General features: G+C 46.7%; 1 protein-coding gene across 3 annotated transcripts in view; it reads right to left on the minus strand.

Moving 5' to 3' along the window:
• The window catches only part of HPS1 (HPS1 biogenesis of lysosomal organelles complex 3 subunit 1), an 88,573-nt gene that overhangs the window by 30,570 nt on the left and 40,403 nt on the right, over positions 1–17,600 (minus strand). For all 3 annotated transcript variants that reach the window (XM_088482756.1, XM_088482757.1, XM_088482758.1), the window contains 7 exons: positions 15,400–15,502; positions 12,971–13,040; positions 10,412–10,467; positions 10,146–10,313; positions 8,982–9,149; positions 7,663–7,730; positions 2,516–2,647 (listed from right to left, as the gene is read on the minus strand). In XM_088482756.1, the coding sequence (XP_088338882.1) occupies positions 2,516–2,647; positions 7,663–7,730; positions 8,982–9,149; positions 10,146–10,313; positions 10,412–10,467; positions 12,971–13,040; positions 15,400–15,502 (765 nt within the window). The remainder of the gene's footprint in view (positions 1–2,515; positions 2,648–7,662; positions 7,731–8,981; positions 9,150–10,145; positions 10,314–10,411; positions 10,468–12,970; positions 13,041–15,399; positions 15,503–17,600) is intronic.

Here is a 17,600-nt window from a genome sequence, read left to right on the forward strand (position 1 = left end):
GCTCTTAGCAGCTGCGAGCAGTCTTCCAGTGCAGCCCAGCACACAGGAGCTGTGATGCAAGAGGGAGGGGGGGGGGGAGCAGTGCCGGACCCGGGCCTCCATCAGGCCCCTCCAGCAAGCCCGGGTGATTAGTACCCTCTCTCCCCCCTCTCGGCGCCCCTGCCGACAGGGTTAGGATACGGACACCTGTCAGTTGGTATCCTAACCCTTCCCCTCCCTCCCCGCAGCCTAAACCTAACCTCCCCCTCTAATGCCTAAACTTCTCACCCCCCAAGCACCCTAAACCTAACACTCCCTCTCCACAGCCTAAACTTAATCTCCTCCCCCCCCCGCAGCCTAAACCTAACTGTCCCCCTAGTGCCTAACCCTAATCCTCCTCCTAACCCCACTATTTATCCAGACCGCCGGGATCCCAAAGATGCCAGTATTCTGATAAGTTTTGGGATTCCGGTGTCTGCATTTTGACCGCCAGAAAACCGGTATATTGACTGCATCCTCTTTACAGCTACAGGTGCAGAATTCTGGTACAAGGTAAAGTATTATTGCTTTGGTTGATGTGTACATCAGTAATATTGGGGCGTGCCTAATATATAACAAGACAATTCTGCAGAAACCTCAGAGAGCGGCATGGCTCACCAACGCCTCCAGCTCCTAATGGATTCATTGGTTCCCTGTGTATAGGAGAAAGGCTACACGGCAAGGGCAGGATTACTCACTGGATACATCCACCTCTGAGAAAGTGAACTTTATTTTATTTATTCTAGTAATTACCGCATTCCAAATAAATGTGCAAGTACACGGCTATTGAAACGAAGCATGCTCCTGTACTGTACAGTTTTTATTACAGGAACTGAATGCATCAACGTGTCCTCATACACTTACCCTTTTTGCGCAATATGGCACGAGATGCCTGGTGCGCCTCAGACGCTCTGCCACGGCTAATGATTCCCGTGCATGAGTCCTTTTTTCAAGAATTTTTGCAGCTTAGGGACTAATTCACCAAGGATCGCAACTGCGAATGAAATAGCGATTACGCATGCAGTTCCACTGCGATACTATGCTAATCCACTGCGATCGCTATGCCGTCGCGGCACAACATGAGGACGCCCACTTTACCTTACACATATCCGTAATCCTTAGCAAGACTGCAAAACCATCGGTAACAGTGAGTACCATCGCAGCCCACACACACTTGCACAAGGTCTGACCTTACTCAGGAATTGCTAACATTGTCGCACGCATTGACAGCCCTATCTGTGTAGGGCATCGCAGTGGCTAATGTATGCCTGCCCCTGTAACGGCGTTCAAATGCACTGGCACGTCTGCATTTCCCCGACCATCCCCCCCCCCCCCCCCATCACTACCCCCAAATGGCACTTCCTATCAATCACTCTGCGATGAGTCTGCGTGGTCTCTGTGATCGCAGTGACTGGTTCGCGCAGGAGAGTGCATACGCAACAATCTGCTAATTTCGTGCGTATTAGCATTTGGTATCCTTGCTGAATCAGGCCCAAAAATACTAATCCTAAAAACAGTACCTCAGATTACGTACTCCTACCTGAATTTTGCGTCTTATAGTGTTTTAAGGGCCCGATTCAAAGCTGTACCCTGTTTGCATCACAGCAGCGATGGCAAAATATGGTAATGCTGCAGGAGGCGTCTGAGGGCAAGAGACGCCCATTGCTGGCATTGCAGATCTGAGTACTGTGTCCGAAAAAGACGCAGCATCGGATCACCATGGGGAAGTCATCAGCCATCTGAGTAAGCCTAAGCTTACACAGAATGGCCGCCGGTAGTCCTCTGCCGGGACCAGGAAATCTGCATCGGAAGACGCTGACCATAATCAAAGCTCAACCCCACGTTATGTAATACGCTCACTGTCACCGCTGACCCCAAACGGCAACAGATACAGTACCCTGTGGCCTGCTAGCTGAACTACAATGACAGTGTCCTCTGCTTGGCTTTGTAGTTCCCCATCAGCCCGCAGAACACGGCTGTATTCCAGTCACCCCCTGGACCAACAAATTTAGCAAAATATCCCGGCCTTAGAATCCAGCAAATGAACTAAAACCAGATCAGTGATTTACGTCTCATGGACTTCCTATAGGAATGACCGAACGCAGAAACCTGCCTGTTCCCACATACCTGAAGTGAGCTCAGTGACATTATGGGGCCAATCCTATTACATGCAAAGGGTGCAAGTTGTCGTTGCAACGGCCTTAAAACACCAGCAACGGAACGGCAACTCGCACCCTTCGCTGCCGGATGCGAGCCTGACTTCACCTAAATTTGTCTGGAGCCCTATGGGACAGCAAGCACTTTTAGGGGAATACGGGCGGCCATCAAGAACGGCCGCTGTCGCGATGACTCGCACCAGCGAGTACATCGCATGTAATAGGATTGACCCCTATGTATATGACAGCGATAGAAGAGAATAAACCACGGGCCCATCACCATTATGCTATGCTGCCAGCTGTACATACTGTAGCTCCCGTATAAATGTTCCACCACTTACTGCACCCGATTCCTGACTCGGGTCTGTATATTCAAGGATAAGGCATGCGTCCCGCTTATCGGAGAGGCGAGGAACAGCTGCCGGTACACCGAGCACAGATGGCGTTTCACATTTCCACATGCTTGGATGAGCCTGTGAATTAGACAGAGGATTAATTAGCCATGGTACATAATGTGATACTTCTGGTGCTGGGTACACCGTAGGCGATATATCGTTACCACAACCTGGCAGTATGTACACACAATATATCTGTGAACGACGTCTTTCACAGATATATATATATATATATATATATATATATATATATCGCATTGGCCAGGCTGCATATAATGCAGATCTATCATTCACATCAGCCTGTGTGTACACACGACCAACCCATATGCTGGCCACAACAGGAACCAGTGAAAATGACACCACAACTGGTTCTCCTGGGCAGACATATAATGCGGCCGATTGGTAAGCGTGTACGCTCATATAAAAGTATCAAAGGCAGCACGGACACCGGGCGTTAGGTTAACTCTAACAAATGGCAACATAATAGAAACAGTTTCCTACACGCAAAATCCATGGGAAGATCTCTGTGCCATCTAAAGACATGATAAGTTTTGCAAAGAGTTGTTTTTTTTTTTCAGTCTTTGCTGTTATTACACTTCAGAAAAACATAAAATACTTAAGCATGTAATACTAGAAAAAAAATGGCCAAAATGTGTCAATTTCATGCAGCCAGGATATAATCAGGAGAGAAGACATCGCAGGCAGACAGTGGTTTGTATTAGTGGTACAGTAATGGCTAAAACTCAAGTACTTGGTGGTATTATTTCAGGTTTTTGGTAAAACATTACAGGCAGGCAACAAGTACGGTGTAGATTTATATATTGATTTTAATGGCAACAAAAACATGCAAGCTATTAACACAGCAATCCCATGAATAGAAGAGGTGTGTTGTTACATATAAATCACTGTGGAAGGATTTCCTTCAGCCTACTATTAATGACTTCTAATTCTCTCAATTATCATGTGACTACCATGGTAACCACAGCCACGCGGCACATTAAGTAGTGAGCAGAGAGGTCTTGAAATGTGCCTCTGAGCTCTGTCTGCACTGTGATACCCTCCTTCTCGCCTCTCTGCCATCACATGACATGCTAAGAGAGGCTCCTGGTTTTTGTTTGCCCTCCAATTCATTTTGTAGGGTGACAGATGCTTGCTTAAAAGGAACTTAAACATTTAAAAAGGAAAAATAAATCTTCTATGTGGGTTTGCTACTTTAGATTGATCATGAAAGCAGTTTATTGTGTACCGCTTAGTAAAGAATTGTAAAACAATGGAGATAGGACAAGTCAAGTTACAGTACTGTATATTGAGAAAAGGTGCATCATAGTCTGTGTTAGAAGAATAGTTTATGGATTTTTCTGTGTTACAGAGCTGGAGTTCTGCCATTTGCAGATCCACGGTCACTACATGAATTACACAGCGGCCAGGTCTCACTTTATAACACAGGTAGTGATTCAATTGCATATAGATTGTAAGCTTGCAAGCAGGGCCCTCTTACCTCTATGTCTGTCTGTTATTACCCAGTTTTGCTCTATTAATGTTTCCAATTGTAAAGCGCAATGGAATATGCTGCGCTATATAAGAAACTGTTAATAAATTGCAAAAGGGGCGCCCTACCCCTACCCACAGAGTCACGGGTCAGACCGACGTCAAAATTTACCAGAGTGCACTATAAAGGAACATAGAATTTGACGGCAGATAAGAACCACTTGGCCCATCTAGTCTGCCATTTGTCATGTATACTTTTGGCAACTTCAACCCTATTTACTCCTTACGTCTCTCTCAAGGATATTCTTATGCCTATCCCAAGTGTGTTTAAATTGTTCCACCGTCTTCGCTTCAACCACATCTGATGGGAGGTTATTCCACTTATCCACTACCCTTTCTGTGATGTAATTTTCCCTCCAGTTTCAGAACATGTCCTCTTGTTCTAATACTTCTCTTCCTTTGAAGAATGTCACCCTCCTGTACCTTGTTAAAACCATTTATATAATTGAACGTTTCTATCATGTCCCCCCTTTCCCTTCTCTGCTCCAAACTATACATATTAAGATCTTTTAGTCTTTCTGGGTAAGTTCTGTGGTGTAGATCTTGCACCATTTTAGTTGCCCTTCTTTGTACCGTCTCTAATGCATTTATATCCTTCTGGAGATATGGCCTCCAGAACTGAACACAGTATTCTAGATGAGGCCGTACCAAGGACCTATACAGTGGTATTATCACTTCTTTCTTTCCTGCTACTGATTCCTCTCCCTATGCCACCAAGCATCAGACTTGCCTTCCTCATTGCTTTGGTGCATTGCTTGCCTGCCTTCAAGTCATATGAAATGGCGACTCCTAAATCCCTTTCCTCCCCTGTATTCCCATTTTAGTGTCCTTGATACTATATTTAGCCTTTAGGTTATTGGGACCCAAGTGCACGAGTTTGTATTTTTTGGCATTAAACTGTAGTTGCCATGTTCTTGCCCATTCCTCTAGTCTACCCAGATCCTCAGTCATTTGTTTTACCACTCCTGGTGTGTCTACCCTGTTACATATTGTGACACAGTTAGGTTAGGGGGGGGGGGGGGGGGGTCCCTCTCCTGGGTAGAGGACTCCTTCCTTTCACACACAGCAGCTGGGAAACAGTACGCCAGACTGGATGCAAGTACAAGCTGGTCGGCGCCAGTCTTTATTGTACAATGTCAGAAACAAACAAAGAAAACAAACAGAAATCCTAGCCCTGTCGGGGCACTAACTTCACAGGTAGTTCCCTCACTACCAGAACCTGGCAGGGCCTAATGCCCTCACCAGCAACAAAAGCACAGCACAACACTTACAGTTAGGTTTTCAAGTGTCTCTGAGCAAACTCCCTGTCTGAGACAATCAGCCCTCAACACACTAAGCTTATATTGGCCACTCTCAGGTGGAAACCCTAACAAGCCTGTTACCAGGCTAAGAGAACCAAAACCTGGAGTGGCCGTGGGTGGAGCCCTCCCTCTCCTCTCACCCACAACCCCCAGGTCCCAAACCGGCTTTTCAAAAAGCCGAGACTCAAGCCTGCTACACTGCAGACTTTCTCCTGGAGGTTTAAAACACATAAGACAGGAATCTGGGACAAATGTACCTGCCACAGACCACTTTACCAATGATCCTATCACAATAGTTTTGTGTCATCTGCAAAAAGGCACAGTTTCCCTTCAATACCATTTGCAATATCACCAACATATACATCATAGAAACACATGGGATCTCTAACTGAGACTCACATACAATTTCACACCTACACTTTAGCAACACAAGTTTAAGTGTGAACACACAGCAGTAGGAGCGCAGGGGTCCAGCAACTCATTTCAATTCTATCTATATAGAGGGTGATTCCCTCTTGGACCCCAACAACAAATAAAGAGTGAGACATCCTCTGCAGCGCACCCGCACACAATGTACAGCACCATTATCAGCCACCAGTAGTCAGCCATCGGTGACTGGCATTTCTGTGCCGGTGGTGGCTTACGGTTGGAGTGACAGTGTATGGTGGAGGCATGAAAGAAGAGACTAGCATTACAGCAATGAGCTTTACTTGAGTTCTGATTCATTTGTGCAATGGAAGATCATCATCCAGCCGTGACCCAATGTACAGAACTCCACAATAAGGGAGGAACTGCACAGCCTAACCACAGGCGGGCACAGAGCGCCACTTCCCACAAACAATGGGAAACTAGCCTAACTGACCAAACCCTATAGCCACATACTAGGGAGAGACCAGAGACCAGGCAGAACAATGAGATTACAGTATAGACTACTTCCTACATCAAGCGTGCCTATGGGAAGAAGTCCAGTTCTTAATATCTTCCTGCTCACTCACCCCCAGCATGAAAGGAACAGGCGGCACGGGCATAGGGCTGCTCCAAAAATGGGTGAAGCACCTTCGATTATTTAATTTTTTTAAGGCATGTTTATTGCCAAACACAATGAATATACCTGATCTCTTCCGTTGTACATACTCAAGAGACAGATCCTGGAATGCGGCGTCGCTCAAAGTAAACGATTCCATATTGGTGCATATAACACACAGCAGCAGGCAGACGTGCCACGGATATTTCCCACGCAATCAGCCACCAAAACAAAGGGTTCCGGGCTGGCTGGGGGCTGCAGTCACAAAGTGCCTGGCGCAGAGTTGGAGCACATTGCTCTAAAGGACCGTGAATGGGAAAAAGGGTCATATTCGCCGGGTGTGACCACATCTCCGCCTGCAGAGTGTTCCCCTGGTGCGCCACTAGTCATCATTATCAGTAGCGTGCGCTTGCACACTGCAGCGCTGCCCTATCGAATGTAAGCTCTCACGAGCAGGGCCCTCATGTGCGTTGCCTCCTCTTACTAATACAATCATTTACTCCTAACTCCCCAATTGGCACCAAACACCGGGTTGCTAACGCCCTGCTGCTGGTGGTATGCAGCTATGTTTATAAACCATGTCCCTGTCCTGTATTGTTTTGTATTACTATTACTGTTTTTCTTGTGTGCTCATTTATGTACTGTGTAAGGCGCTGCAGAACCTTTGTGGCGCCATATAAATAAATAATAATAATAATAATAATAATAATAATACCGGGTCAAATACCTCCCAAAAAAAAGCATATTTTTTTCCTTACACTCGGGTGTGCGCAGGACGCCCCCTTTACCTACGTGACAATGCCTCTTTACAGTCTGTATAGCCTGCATGGGCAGCAAGACAGAAAACAAAGCACACTACATTTGCTCTGCAAACTGGCCGACATTCATCCCTGTATCAGGACCAGACTGTCCCACCATCAGAGCAGACCAGGGACCACTTTCCTTAGGCATCTGAAACTACAGACACAGTGTAACCCCCAAACGCTGAGAAGCCCTCATCTCCTCTCCAAAGTCCCAGAAGGAAATGTTCAGCAGTTATTCGGGGATCTCACGTTATTCAATCAAATGTAATTATTCGAGTGTCTTTGTAATTTGCGTAGATGGGGCGTTCTCGCTGGTTACTCTTCACAGACCGTGCAATCTAAGCCTCACCCTGTACTTCCCGTAATACTGTACATTCTATTACTGTAAATTGGGTCATATACAAAGATGGTACTTACTCTGCTGGGGTTACCGTCTCGTTTCTGGAGAACGCTTTGTTCTTGAATTCAATCCAGGCGTTTTGTAACTAAACAAAGAGATTATACAGAGAGACTCTTAGAAATAAAATATATTGCCTTTTTAATATTTGTGTTATGCTATTTCTATCTGCTGTGAATTGTATTATCGTCTATGTAGGCGAGATCTTCAACATTGCTAATAAAAATGTTCAAGTTAAAAAAATAAATAAAAATATATTATTATTTCAAGATCGGTAAAAAAAAATCATTTTTTTAAACATTTATATATAAAATTTAACTGCAAGTAATTTATTGCTGTTCTCCGAGGCGTATGCAGGAATCTACACATGAAAATGCCAATTTAAAATGTTGTATTAATAGAACATATAGGGTGATTCCGAGGAACATTGTCATCTTCATGCCATATATTGTGTGATGTTGTGTCAGTGAGGGAGATGATTAATGTGCAAGGACTAAGCCATAGAGACAACCCACATACAGAACTAGCTAAATAACAGGTCATTTCATTTGATAGAAATTTGATAACCTAGAACTTATAAGCGGCAGACAGAGCGCTCTTCCAAAGCCAATGTTGTGAGCCACACGAGCCAATTTAGAAGAAATTACCCTGAAAATTGCCTCTTTTGAGCCTGAACTGATCACACAAGTTGCCCAAGAACAATATACAGCCACAATATATTTTCAATGTGACCAATCACATGGGCAAGACTTCTCCTGTGCTGCTCCCAGGTCACGGAAAGCACTACCACACCTGACCAGACTCTCCCCCAACCTTAAATCGCTAAATTGCTCTCTCAAAACTCAAAGTTCTACTAGCTAAAGTCCAAATAGCCACTCCTGTCCCAGCAGCACCTATAGTCTCAGTATTGCCCTCTACATTGCAAGTGCTCACAGTACGGATCCACTCTACCACCAGTATTAGATCTGCACCTACTTCCGCAACCCTGTATGTACTTGATCAGTTTTTACATGTGATGTGTATTCTGTAAGATTGCTAGGTGACTGCAGACTGCCTTACAAACACAATGTCAAGTTTTAAATGTAAACAGTGACGATTGCTCTGCGGCTAAATTGGGCACAGAGAGCCAGACATTCTGAAATCAGGAAGAACATCTAGATCCTAAGGTGTATGGTGAGCTCCAACGTGCATGGTGCTCATCCGCAGTTGGTGCGCCAAGGAGGAAAGTTATTTTGCAGCACTCCACAGTAAGATTTAACATTCCACCGAGAGATTATCGCAAATGTAAAAATCAGAAAATGGGCATTCGGAGAGCAGGACCACTGCAATGTGACCTCACCTGAACTTCGCGGCCACCAAGGCTTTTAACGAACCGGTCCGTCCTTTGCTTCAGCTCCACCATTAGGACATGTGACCGCTGGACCGGGCCCTCTGCGAGCTTCTTCTCCATCATGCTGAAACCATCTAAGAGCTGGTACAGGGGGAGCGCAATGTGGCTGCCGGAGAACTGCGAATGCACAAAGGGAGGTCCTCAACCATTAACAGTCTTATACACTTCTTCTTCATACACTAATAAGATGACGGTCTGTTTCTGCTGTGCATCCATAGTCAAACAGTGCTACTGGCTGCCAGTCCTGAATAAGTCTAGGGTCCTGCAGAATGGCCGCAGGAACGGAGGCACCAGAATCATATTTCTTGGAGAGCAATAAAGTTGAGAAGTTGCCCATACCAACCAATCAGCTTCTGTCATGTTACAGCCTGCGCTAGATAAATGACAGTTAGAAGCAGACTGGTTGCTACGAGCAACGTCTCCACTTTATCCCTCCCCAAGATTTGATAAATCTCCCCCTAAATGTATATACTTTTTAATTAGTGCTGATCACTGTCCTTAAAAAGAATTCATTTGTTTTTATGTCTCTTGCCATAAATGCGGCAGAATTCAAATTGGGCTATCAAACCTGGAATCTGCTGGCCCAGAATTGTAATAGGAATGTGAACATTATGAATTGAGCAATAAAGAATATTAAAGTTACAGCCGCCTTCTATGGAAGAAGCAAGATAATAGGAACACTAACACCCAGAAGCTTACATAAATACAACAAGCACACCTACTCATACAGTATTAGTTGCCACATGTACACGTTACCTGGGTTACCAGTTTCCCTTCACAGCTGGACAAATGATAGGGAATTGTCCCTATTTTTCAGTCACATTACTACAGAGACAGCCCACACCCCACTTTTTAAGTGGCGCACACAGAATTTTTACCGATTTATGATTTATGGGTGTGGAACAAAATGTCCACATGAAAGTTAAGTCAACATTATCATCATGTCGACAATTTGCTTTTACAGTATTTAAGCCCTAGCCCTACATTAATTCTATCCAACATAATGACCATACAGACAGAATAACTATATACCATGACGCCCAGCGTCTACAGAATGACAGTATATTCTAAGCTGGGAAAATACGTCTCATCAGCCCGACATTCACTGCTTACCTTGGTCAGCAGAACCAGGGACATTCCGTGCCACAGCGGCAAGCAGTACATAGAATGAGGCATCATGGGGCAATAGCCCTCTTTTAGGTTGGCATCCAGAAAGACTCTCCGTGTGTTGGTAGATTCGGGCACGGGGCCAGCCAGAGTCTTCAAACTGTCTTCCGCAATCTAAATAGCAGAAAGAAGAATCCCTTCACTACGGTTCTGTAATCCGAATTAGTAACTAGTGACCTGAATAAAAGACATTTGTATGGAAAACGTCTAACCTGGATTTCCGGATCCCCAAAACTAGACGAATCATCATCCATCCAGCTGCCGCCACCTTCATTTACAAATGCAGGATTAACACATTAATATTGCAAACAAAAATAAATGTATGGTCCTTATTATTTTTTATTTATATGGCACGGGGCGCTGTATATAGGGGTTAATACCTTATGCTTGTGTAGCACAGAAAAATAAAGAGAGGAGTGGCTGGAAGCGGCTTACTATTGGGCATGTGAGCATTTCACCGTCATTGTACAGATTTATCTCATGGCACTAAAAGGTTCAAGCTTAATATGATCCAGCTGCTTGGGCTATAATGCAGACCCTCAGCACTCAGAGCATGTGGCTGGATTGTACCATGTATGACCAGTTATAATGTGGAATACTACCAAGTCTTTATTTACGGTAGCTTACATGTTCCACTAACCTAACTGGGTTGGGTATGAAATCCCGGCTGTAGGGATGGCGCTGGTCAGAATACAGACAGTGGCATCCTGACAGCCAGAATCCCGACACCCACCGGGAAGACAGGGAAGCGTTATCCTAACCACTACCCTAACCCTCCCCAATGCCTAACCATAACCTCTCCCCTGCACCCTAATCCTAACCTCTCCCCCTAGTGCCCAAGCCTAACCTCCCCCTTCCCCGCACCCTAATCCTAACCTCCCCCCCAGTGCCTAAACCTAACCTCCCCCCCAGTGCCTAAACCTAACCTCCCCCTCCCCGCACCCTAACCTCCCCCCCAGTGCCTAAACCTAACCTCCCCCCCCAGTGCCTAAACCTAACCTCCCCCCCAGTGCCTAAACCTAACCTCCCCCCAGTGCCTAAACCTAACCTCCCCCCCAGTGCCTAAACCTAACCTCCCCCCCAGTGCCTAAACCTAACCTCCCCCCCAGTGCCTAAACCTAACCTCCCCCCCAGTGCCTAAACCTAACCTCCCCCCCAGTGCCTAAACCTAACCTCCCCCTCCCCGCACCCTAACCTCCCCCTAGTGCCTGAACCCAACTTCCCCCCTAGTGCCTAAACCTAACCTCCCCCCTAGTGCCTGAACCCAACCTCCCCCCTAGTGCCTGAACCCAACTTCCCTCCCAGTGCCTAAACCTAACCTCCCCCTCCCCGCACCCTAACCTCCCCCCCAGTGCCTAAACCTAACCTCCCCCCCAGTGCCTAAACCTAACCTCCCCCCCAGTGCCTAAACCTAACCTCCCCCCCAGTGCCTAAACCTAACCTCCCCCCCAGTGCCTAAACCTAACCTCCCCCCCAGTGCCTAAACCTAACCTCCCCCTCCCCGCACCCTAACCTCCCCCCCAGTGCCTAAACCTAACCTCCCCCCCAGTGCCTAAACCTAACCTCCCCCCCAGTGCCTAAACCTAACCTCCCCCCCAGTGCCTAAACCTAACCTCCCCCTCCCTGCACCCTAACCTCCCCCTAGTGCCTGAACCCAACTTCCCCCCTAGTGCCTAAACCTAACCTCCCCCCTAGTGCCTGAACCCAACCTCCCCCCTAGTGCCTGAACCCAACTTCCCTCCCAGTGCCTAAACCTAACCTCCCCCTCCCCGCACCCTAACCTCCCCCCCAGTGCCTAAACCTAACCTCCCCCCCAGTGCCTAAACCTAACCTCCCCCTCCCCGCACCCTAACCTCCCCCTAGTGCCTGAACCCAACTTCCCCCCTAGTGCCTAAACCTAACCTCCCCCCCAGTGCCTAAACCTAACCTCCCCCTCCCCGCACCCTAACCTCCCCCCCAGTGCCTAAACCTAACCTCCCCCCAGTGCCTAAACCTAACCTCCCCCCAGTGCCTAAACCTAACCTCCCCCCCAGTGCCTAAACCTAACCTCCCCCCCAGTGCCTAAACCTAACCTCCCCCCAGTGCCTAAACCTAACCTCCCCCCCAGTGCCTAAACCTAACCTCCCCCCCAGTGCCTAAACCTAACCTCCCCCTCCCCGCACCCTAACCTCCCCCCCATTGCCTAAACCTAACCTCCCCCCCAGTGCCTAAACCTAACCTCCCCCCCAGTGCCTAAACCTAACCTCCCCCCCAGTGCCTAAACCTAACCTCCCCCCCAGTGCCTAAACCTAACCTCCCCCTCCCCGCACCCTAACCTCCCCCCTAGTGCCTGAACCCAACTTCCCTCCCAGTGCCTAAACCTAACCTCCCCCCCAGTGCCTAAACCTAACCTCCCCCCCAGTGCCTGAACCCAACCCCCCCCCCCAGTGCCTAAACCTAACCTCCCCCTCCCCGCACTCTAATCCTAACTCTCCCCCTAACACCTGATACTTACCTTTGGGATGCCGGCGGTCAGGATACTGGTGCCGGGATACAGACTACATGCCATCTAACTTATATACAGATTTATATACCATTACATATATAATTCCTAAAACGGTCACACTTTGTTTTCATCTGTGCAGTCAGTGCCTTACATGGTATTTCTGCATTGTTTGTCTTGCTTACTGTACCAAGTATCAGAGCTCTATTAGCGGCATTAAGACCACACATAACGTTATAGACCTGATCTTCGATTGCATTCATCTCTCCGCCGCTCCCCTGAAACTCACCTAAGCTACTTGTGCTAGGAGATGGGTCGGGGGTGTAATACTCATCTGATGGTGCATTGTCTTCTGCATCCTGTAACACCAATAGAATGTGTTACATTATATAGCCAGCATACACCCATGTATGTAATTAAATCTGTTATTCAATTCAAATGTTTCTTATTCATATACACTGAAGTGCCAAAAGTCATGGGATAGGTGCCTAGTATAGTGTAGGACTCCCTCTAGCCCGGCAAAGGGCAACAACTTGAAGTGACATAGATTCCACAAGTGGACGGAAGACCCCTGGAGAGAGGTTGACCCGTGCCGTCTGGATAGCTTCCCACAGTTTCCTGAAATTTGTGGGTGCAGGATCTTGGGTGTAAATAAACCTCTCCACCATGTCCCATAAATGCTCAATTGGGTTCATATGGGATGTATGTGGTGGCCACAACATTCGTTAGAACTCTCCTCGAACCATTCCTGGACAATGACACAGTGAAGGTCTGCAAATGCAACATAGCGGTTACTGGTCGTGTTCAGGCGTACCTTAGCCATGCCACGTTAACACACATCACACCATTATGGAACCACCACCAGCCTGCACGGTGCCTAGTTGATAACTGAGGTCCATGGCGTCATGAGGTCTGCGCCACACCCAAACCCCACCATCAACCCCAAACAACTGGTCCCGCCACTCATCGGACCACACACACATGTCATTCCTCCAGGGTCCGATTAGCGACGTCACGAGCCCAGGTGAGGTGTTGTGTCCAATGTCGTAGTGTTAACAGGGTTACTCTGGTGGGTCTTCTGCTCCCAAATCAAATGGAAGCTAAAGAACGTTGTACTGACCTGCTGGATATGCGTCTGGTACCTCCTGCATTGAATGTGGAGGAGATTTGAGCCCGTGTCTCCTGTCTGTTACCATGGACAACTCTGGCCAGACTCTGCTGGTTACTATCATTAAGCACCAGTTATCTACTGTCCATGGTGGGTGGTAATGCCTTCCATGAGATATTCCCGGTACGCACGTGACACCGTAGATAAAGTAATGTTGAATGGCTGCACAACTTCAGAAATTAAATGCACCCGCAGTACTATCATGCCCCATCAGAACTCCGATAATTCACGTTACCTAGCCATGAGCAGCCTAGCCAGTGTTCAAAAGGACTCACGAGATGTCAGATTACAACTGATGCAGGTCTGGGCATTTCCAAGATGTCACATTACCGTGACGCCACCTACCATTACCTTTACATACTGCTATCCCATGATGTTTGGCACTTCAGTGTATATATAAAAACTTTACCAACAGCAGCAATTCATATCAGATATACTAATGTTTTTACCGAACAAAGGGGTCTAGTTACTAAGCAGTGTTAGGAGACAGAGTGAAAAGTGATAAGGTGCCAGCCAATCAGCTCCCAACTGTCATTTTTCAAACAGCCTGTGAGATGACAGTTGGGAGCTGATTGGCTGGCACCTTATCACAGACTTATCACTTTTCACTGCTTAGTACATAGACCCCAAAGTCATCTATGTCAGGACCTTATTGTATTACAAATTCTGATGAGCACTCTACAAAACGTACGTGGGCCGGACTCTGAGTTTACATGCAGGGTAAATGCTGGCTGCTTCTGCATCACGTGCTCCACAATTGCTGAGCAGATTTTACAAAGCAAATTTAGACTTCTGTCTCTTGTAAGCTGCACCATCACCCCATAAAGCGCTCTCTAGTTTGCAGAACCCAATCTACAATATTGTTATTGAGCAATTGTGTCTCTAGTCTGGTCTTACTCAAACATCTCCCCAGCAATCATACTGGAAAACAAAGAAGTAAAATCTGGCTCCACTTGCAGTATTGTAAGTAATAGAAGTGCAGATTTATCAAAGCTTGGAGAGTGATCAAGTGGAGAGAAATAAAGTACCAACCAAACAGCTCCTAACTGTCATGTTACAGGCCGTGTTTGAAAATTGACAGTTGGAAGCGGATTATTTGGTACTTTGTCTCTCTCCAAGTTTTGATAAATCTCCCCCATAGTTTTAAGAAATGATAAAACACAACAGATAGTACATAATGTGACGCGTGATGATGGACTTCACTTATACAGAATCTGCACACATTCCTGGCTTATTGGCTAATTACGCTCTTATTTAAGATTAACTTGGTTGATTTTCCATCCGAGTGCTGCCCCAACCTTGTTTCTAGAAGGACCCCTCTGCGTTTCAATCATAATATGTGAATTTGTCTTTAAATTCTTAAAAAGGATTCTGTGGAGCTGCTGTAAAAATTCAAAATATGTCTCTGTCTCAGTAAGAGGAACATGCAACTCTATACATAACAATGTACGGCTTCATACAGTGCGTGCTGTAAATAGCTCAATTGATACGAATGCATTACGGGTTTATCACACTGTTGGCCGTGGTGTGTAACCATAGAGGGACCTTACCGGGACGTTCTGCTCCTCCAACACATTGTATCCTGGGTACAGGTCCTGGACTATGAGAATTAGGGAGAGGAGGTCGGCAGGCCTCAGGGAGCTGGCATTGCGGCTGTACACAGAAATAACATCAATCGCTTATTTAGTCAAATGAATTACTTGTAGGGCATTAGCAAGATGTTGCTTTTGCATCTGTTTAAAGTAGAGATGTGCAATTCGGTTTTACTCGGATCTCAAAAACTGCATCACATTGGCTATCCGGCTGTCACATGTTTTGGATAGCCAATAAGAGAGATCCGAACTAATCCGAACTTACGATATTTTGGTGATAAATACCAAATAAAACCGAACCCGCAATACAAAATATCTCTAGTATAAAGGTTTATATTTAACCTGCGCTGAGAAACGTATTTTTTCCACCTTACGCATATTTAATCCATGAACAAAATAGGTAAATATTGTAAAACGTCTGGGTGCTTGACATGGTCTGTGCTTTAAAATTCTATTTTGTACTGTGAGGTATCTCTGGGGCTGAGCATGAGGCACTAGGGGGAGGGTTAGGGTCAGAGATTAGGGATAGGGTATATTTACCGGAATTCTGGCAGCATCAGATCACTCCGCAGGAACTGATGGTCACATGACAATCGGAACCCAGAAGCCAACCAAATATTTATAAGTAAGCATTGTTACTAGGGTAAGGGCTCTGTGCCCACAAGCGGGCTCTACTGCCAACACAGTGGCAGCTATGCAATGGTCCTGTAGAGACAGATAACAGCCAATGGGAAATGCTCTTTCCTACCACGCAGAACCATGCTCAATGAACCCTGAAGCACATACGATATGGAATCTGAATGTCCCATTTACGGATACGCATTACTACAGGCTGTCATAGCGCCTGAGCTCGATGATGTCCTAAATGCCCCCTCAAAAAGGTGGCATGAATGTCATATGGTTTAAGAACGAAGTACAAGTAACCAGCAAGCTTTTAGGACTCTGTTACAAATACAAGGTATATATATATATATATATATATATATATATATACTCAGTGACCCAATCCGTTAGGCGCACCTTCCTAGTACTGGGTAGAACTCCCCCCTATGTTCCCAGAAAGGCCTGTATTCTTCGTGGCACGGATACACCAAGGTGACACGGTAGCATCACACAGATGCTGCAGATTTGTCAGCTGCAGGTTCATGCTGCAATTCTCTTGTTCCTCCACATCCCAATGGTGCTTTACTGTACTGAGATCTGGTGACTCTATCCGGCTGGAAGTAGTTATTCACAGATGCTTAGACTGTGGCTGTAAATGGATGCATACTGGGCCTGATTCAGACCCGCTCGCGAGCGCTCGCAAGCGGGTTGATGTTGCCCAAGTGCGCATGCGCACGACTGAGGCGGCTCAGTCGTGCGCATGCGCGAGACCCGAAGAATGACGCCAAGCCGTCGTTATGGGTCTCGCACCAAAGGGGGTGTGCTGTCGATTGTGATTGACAGCACGCCCCCTTTGGTGGGCGTGGCTGCCCAGACGGAGGCGTTCCCATGGGAACGCCTATCGTCTGGGGCCGGCCCCACTGACATCACTAGTGATATTCACCCACAGCTATGAGTGCGGCCAGGAGGCCGCTCCAAACAGTAAGAGGGCCGGCCCTTATTCAGAGCAAGCGCTCTGTCAGAGCGTCCGGCTCATAATCAGGCCCTGACAGCAACTATACCCAGCTACACTAAGGCATTTAAATAATGCACAATGAAGAGGCCTAATGTGTGTCAAGATTACATTGACCTCATACCATTACACCACCAGCAGCCTGGACCATTGATATAGGCAGAATGCATGGAGTCATGTTGCTTATGCCAAAATCTGACCCTACCGTCTGTCGCATCAGAAACGGAGATTCGTCACACGTGGCAACGTCTTTCTGAACCTTAAACTGTCCAGTGATGATGACCGGTGCCCACTGTGACCTCAGTATCCTGTTCATCTTTGCGAAGGATAGAACCCGCTCTGGTCTTCTGCTGCTGCAGCCCATCCTCTTCAAGTTTCTAAGTGATGCACTTCTGCATATCACGCGTGTAATACATGGTAATTTTATTTACTGCCACCTTCCCGACCTCTCAGTAACAAAGCGTTCTCACCCACGGAACTGCCACTCACTGAATGCTTCCTGCTTTGTGCACCATGCTCTATGGAGTTACTAAGATACGCAAAC

This window comes from Taudactylus pleione, unplaced genomic scaffold (assembly GCF_031769625.1).
Source record: "Taudactylus pleione unplaced genomic scaffold, aTauple2 ptg000292l, whole genome shotgun sequence".
Taxonomy (NCBI): domain Eukaryota; kingdom Metazoa; phylum Chordata; class Amphibia; order Anura; family Myobatrachidae; genus Taudactylus; species Taudactylus pleione.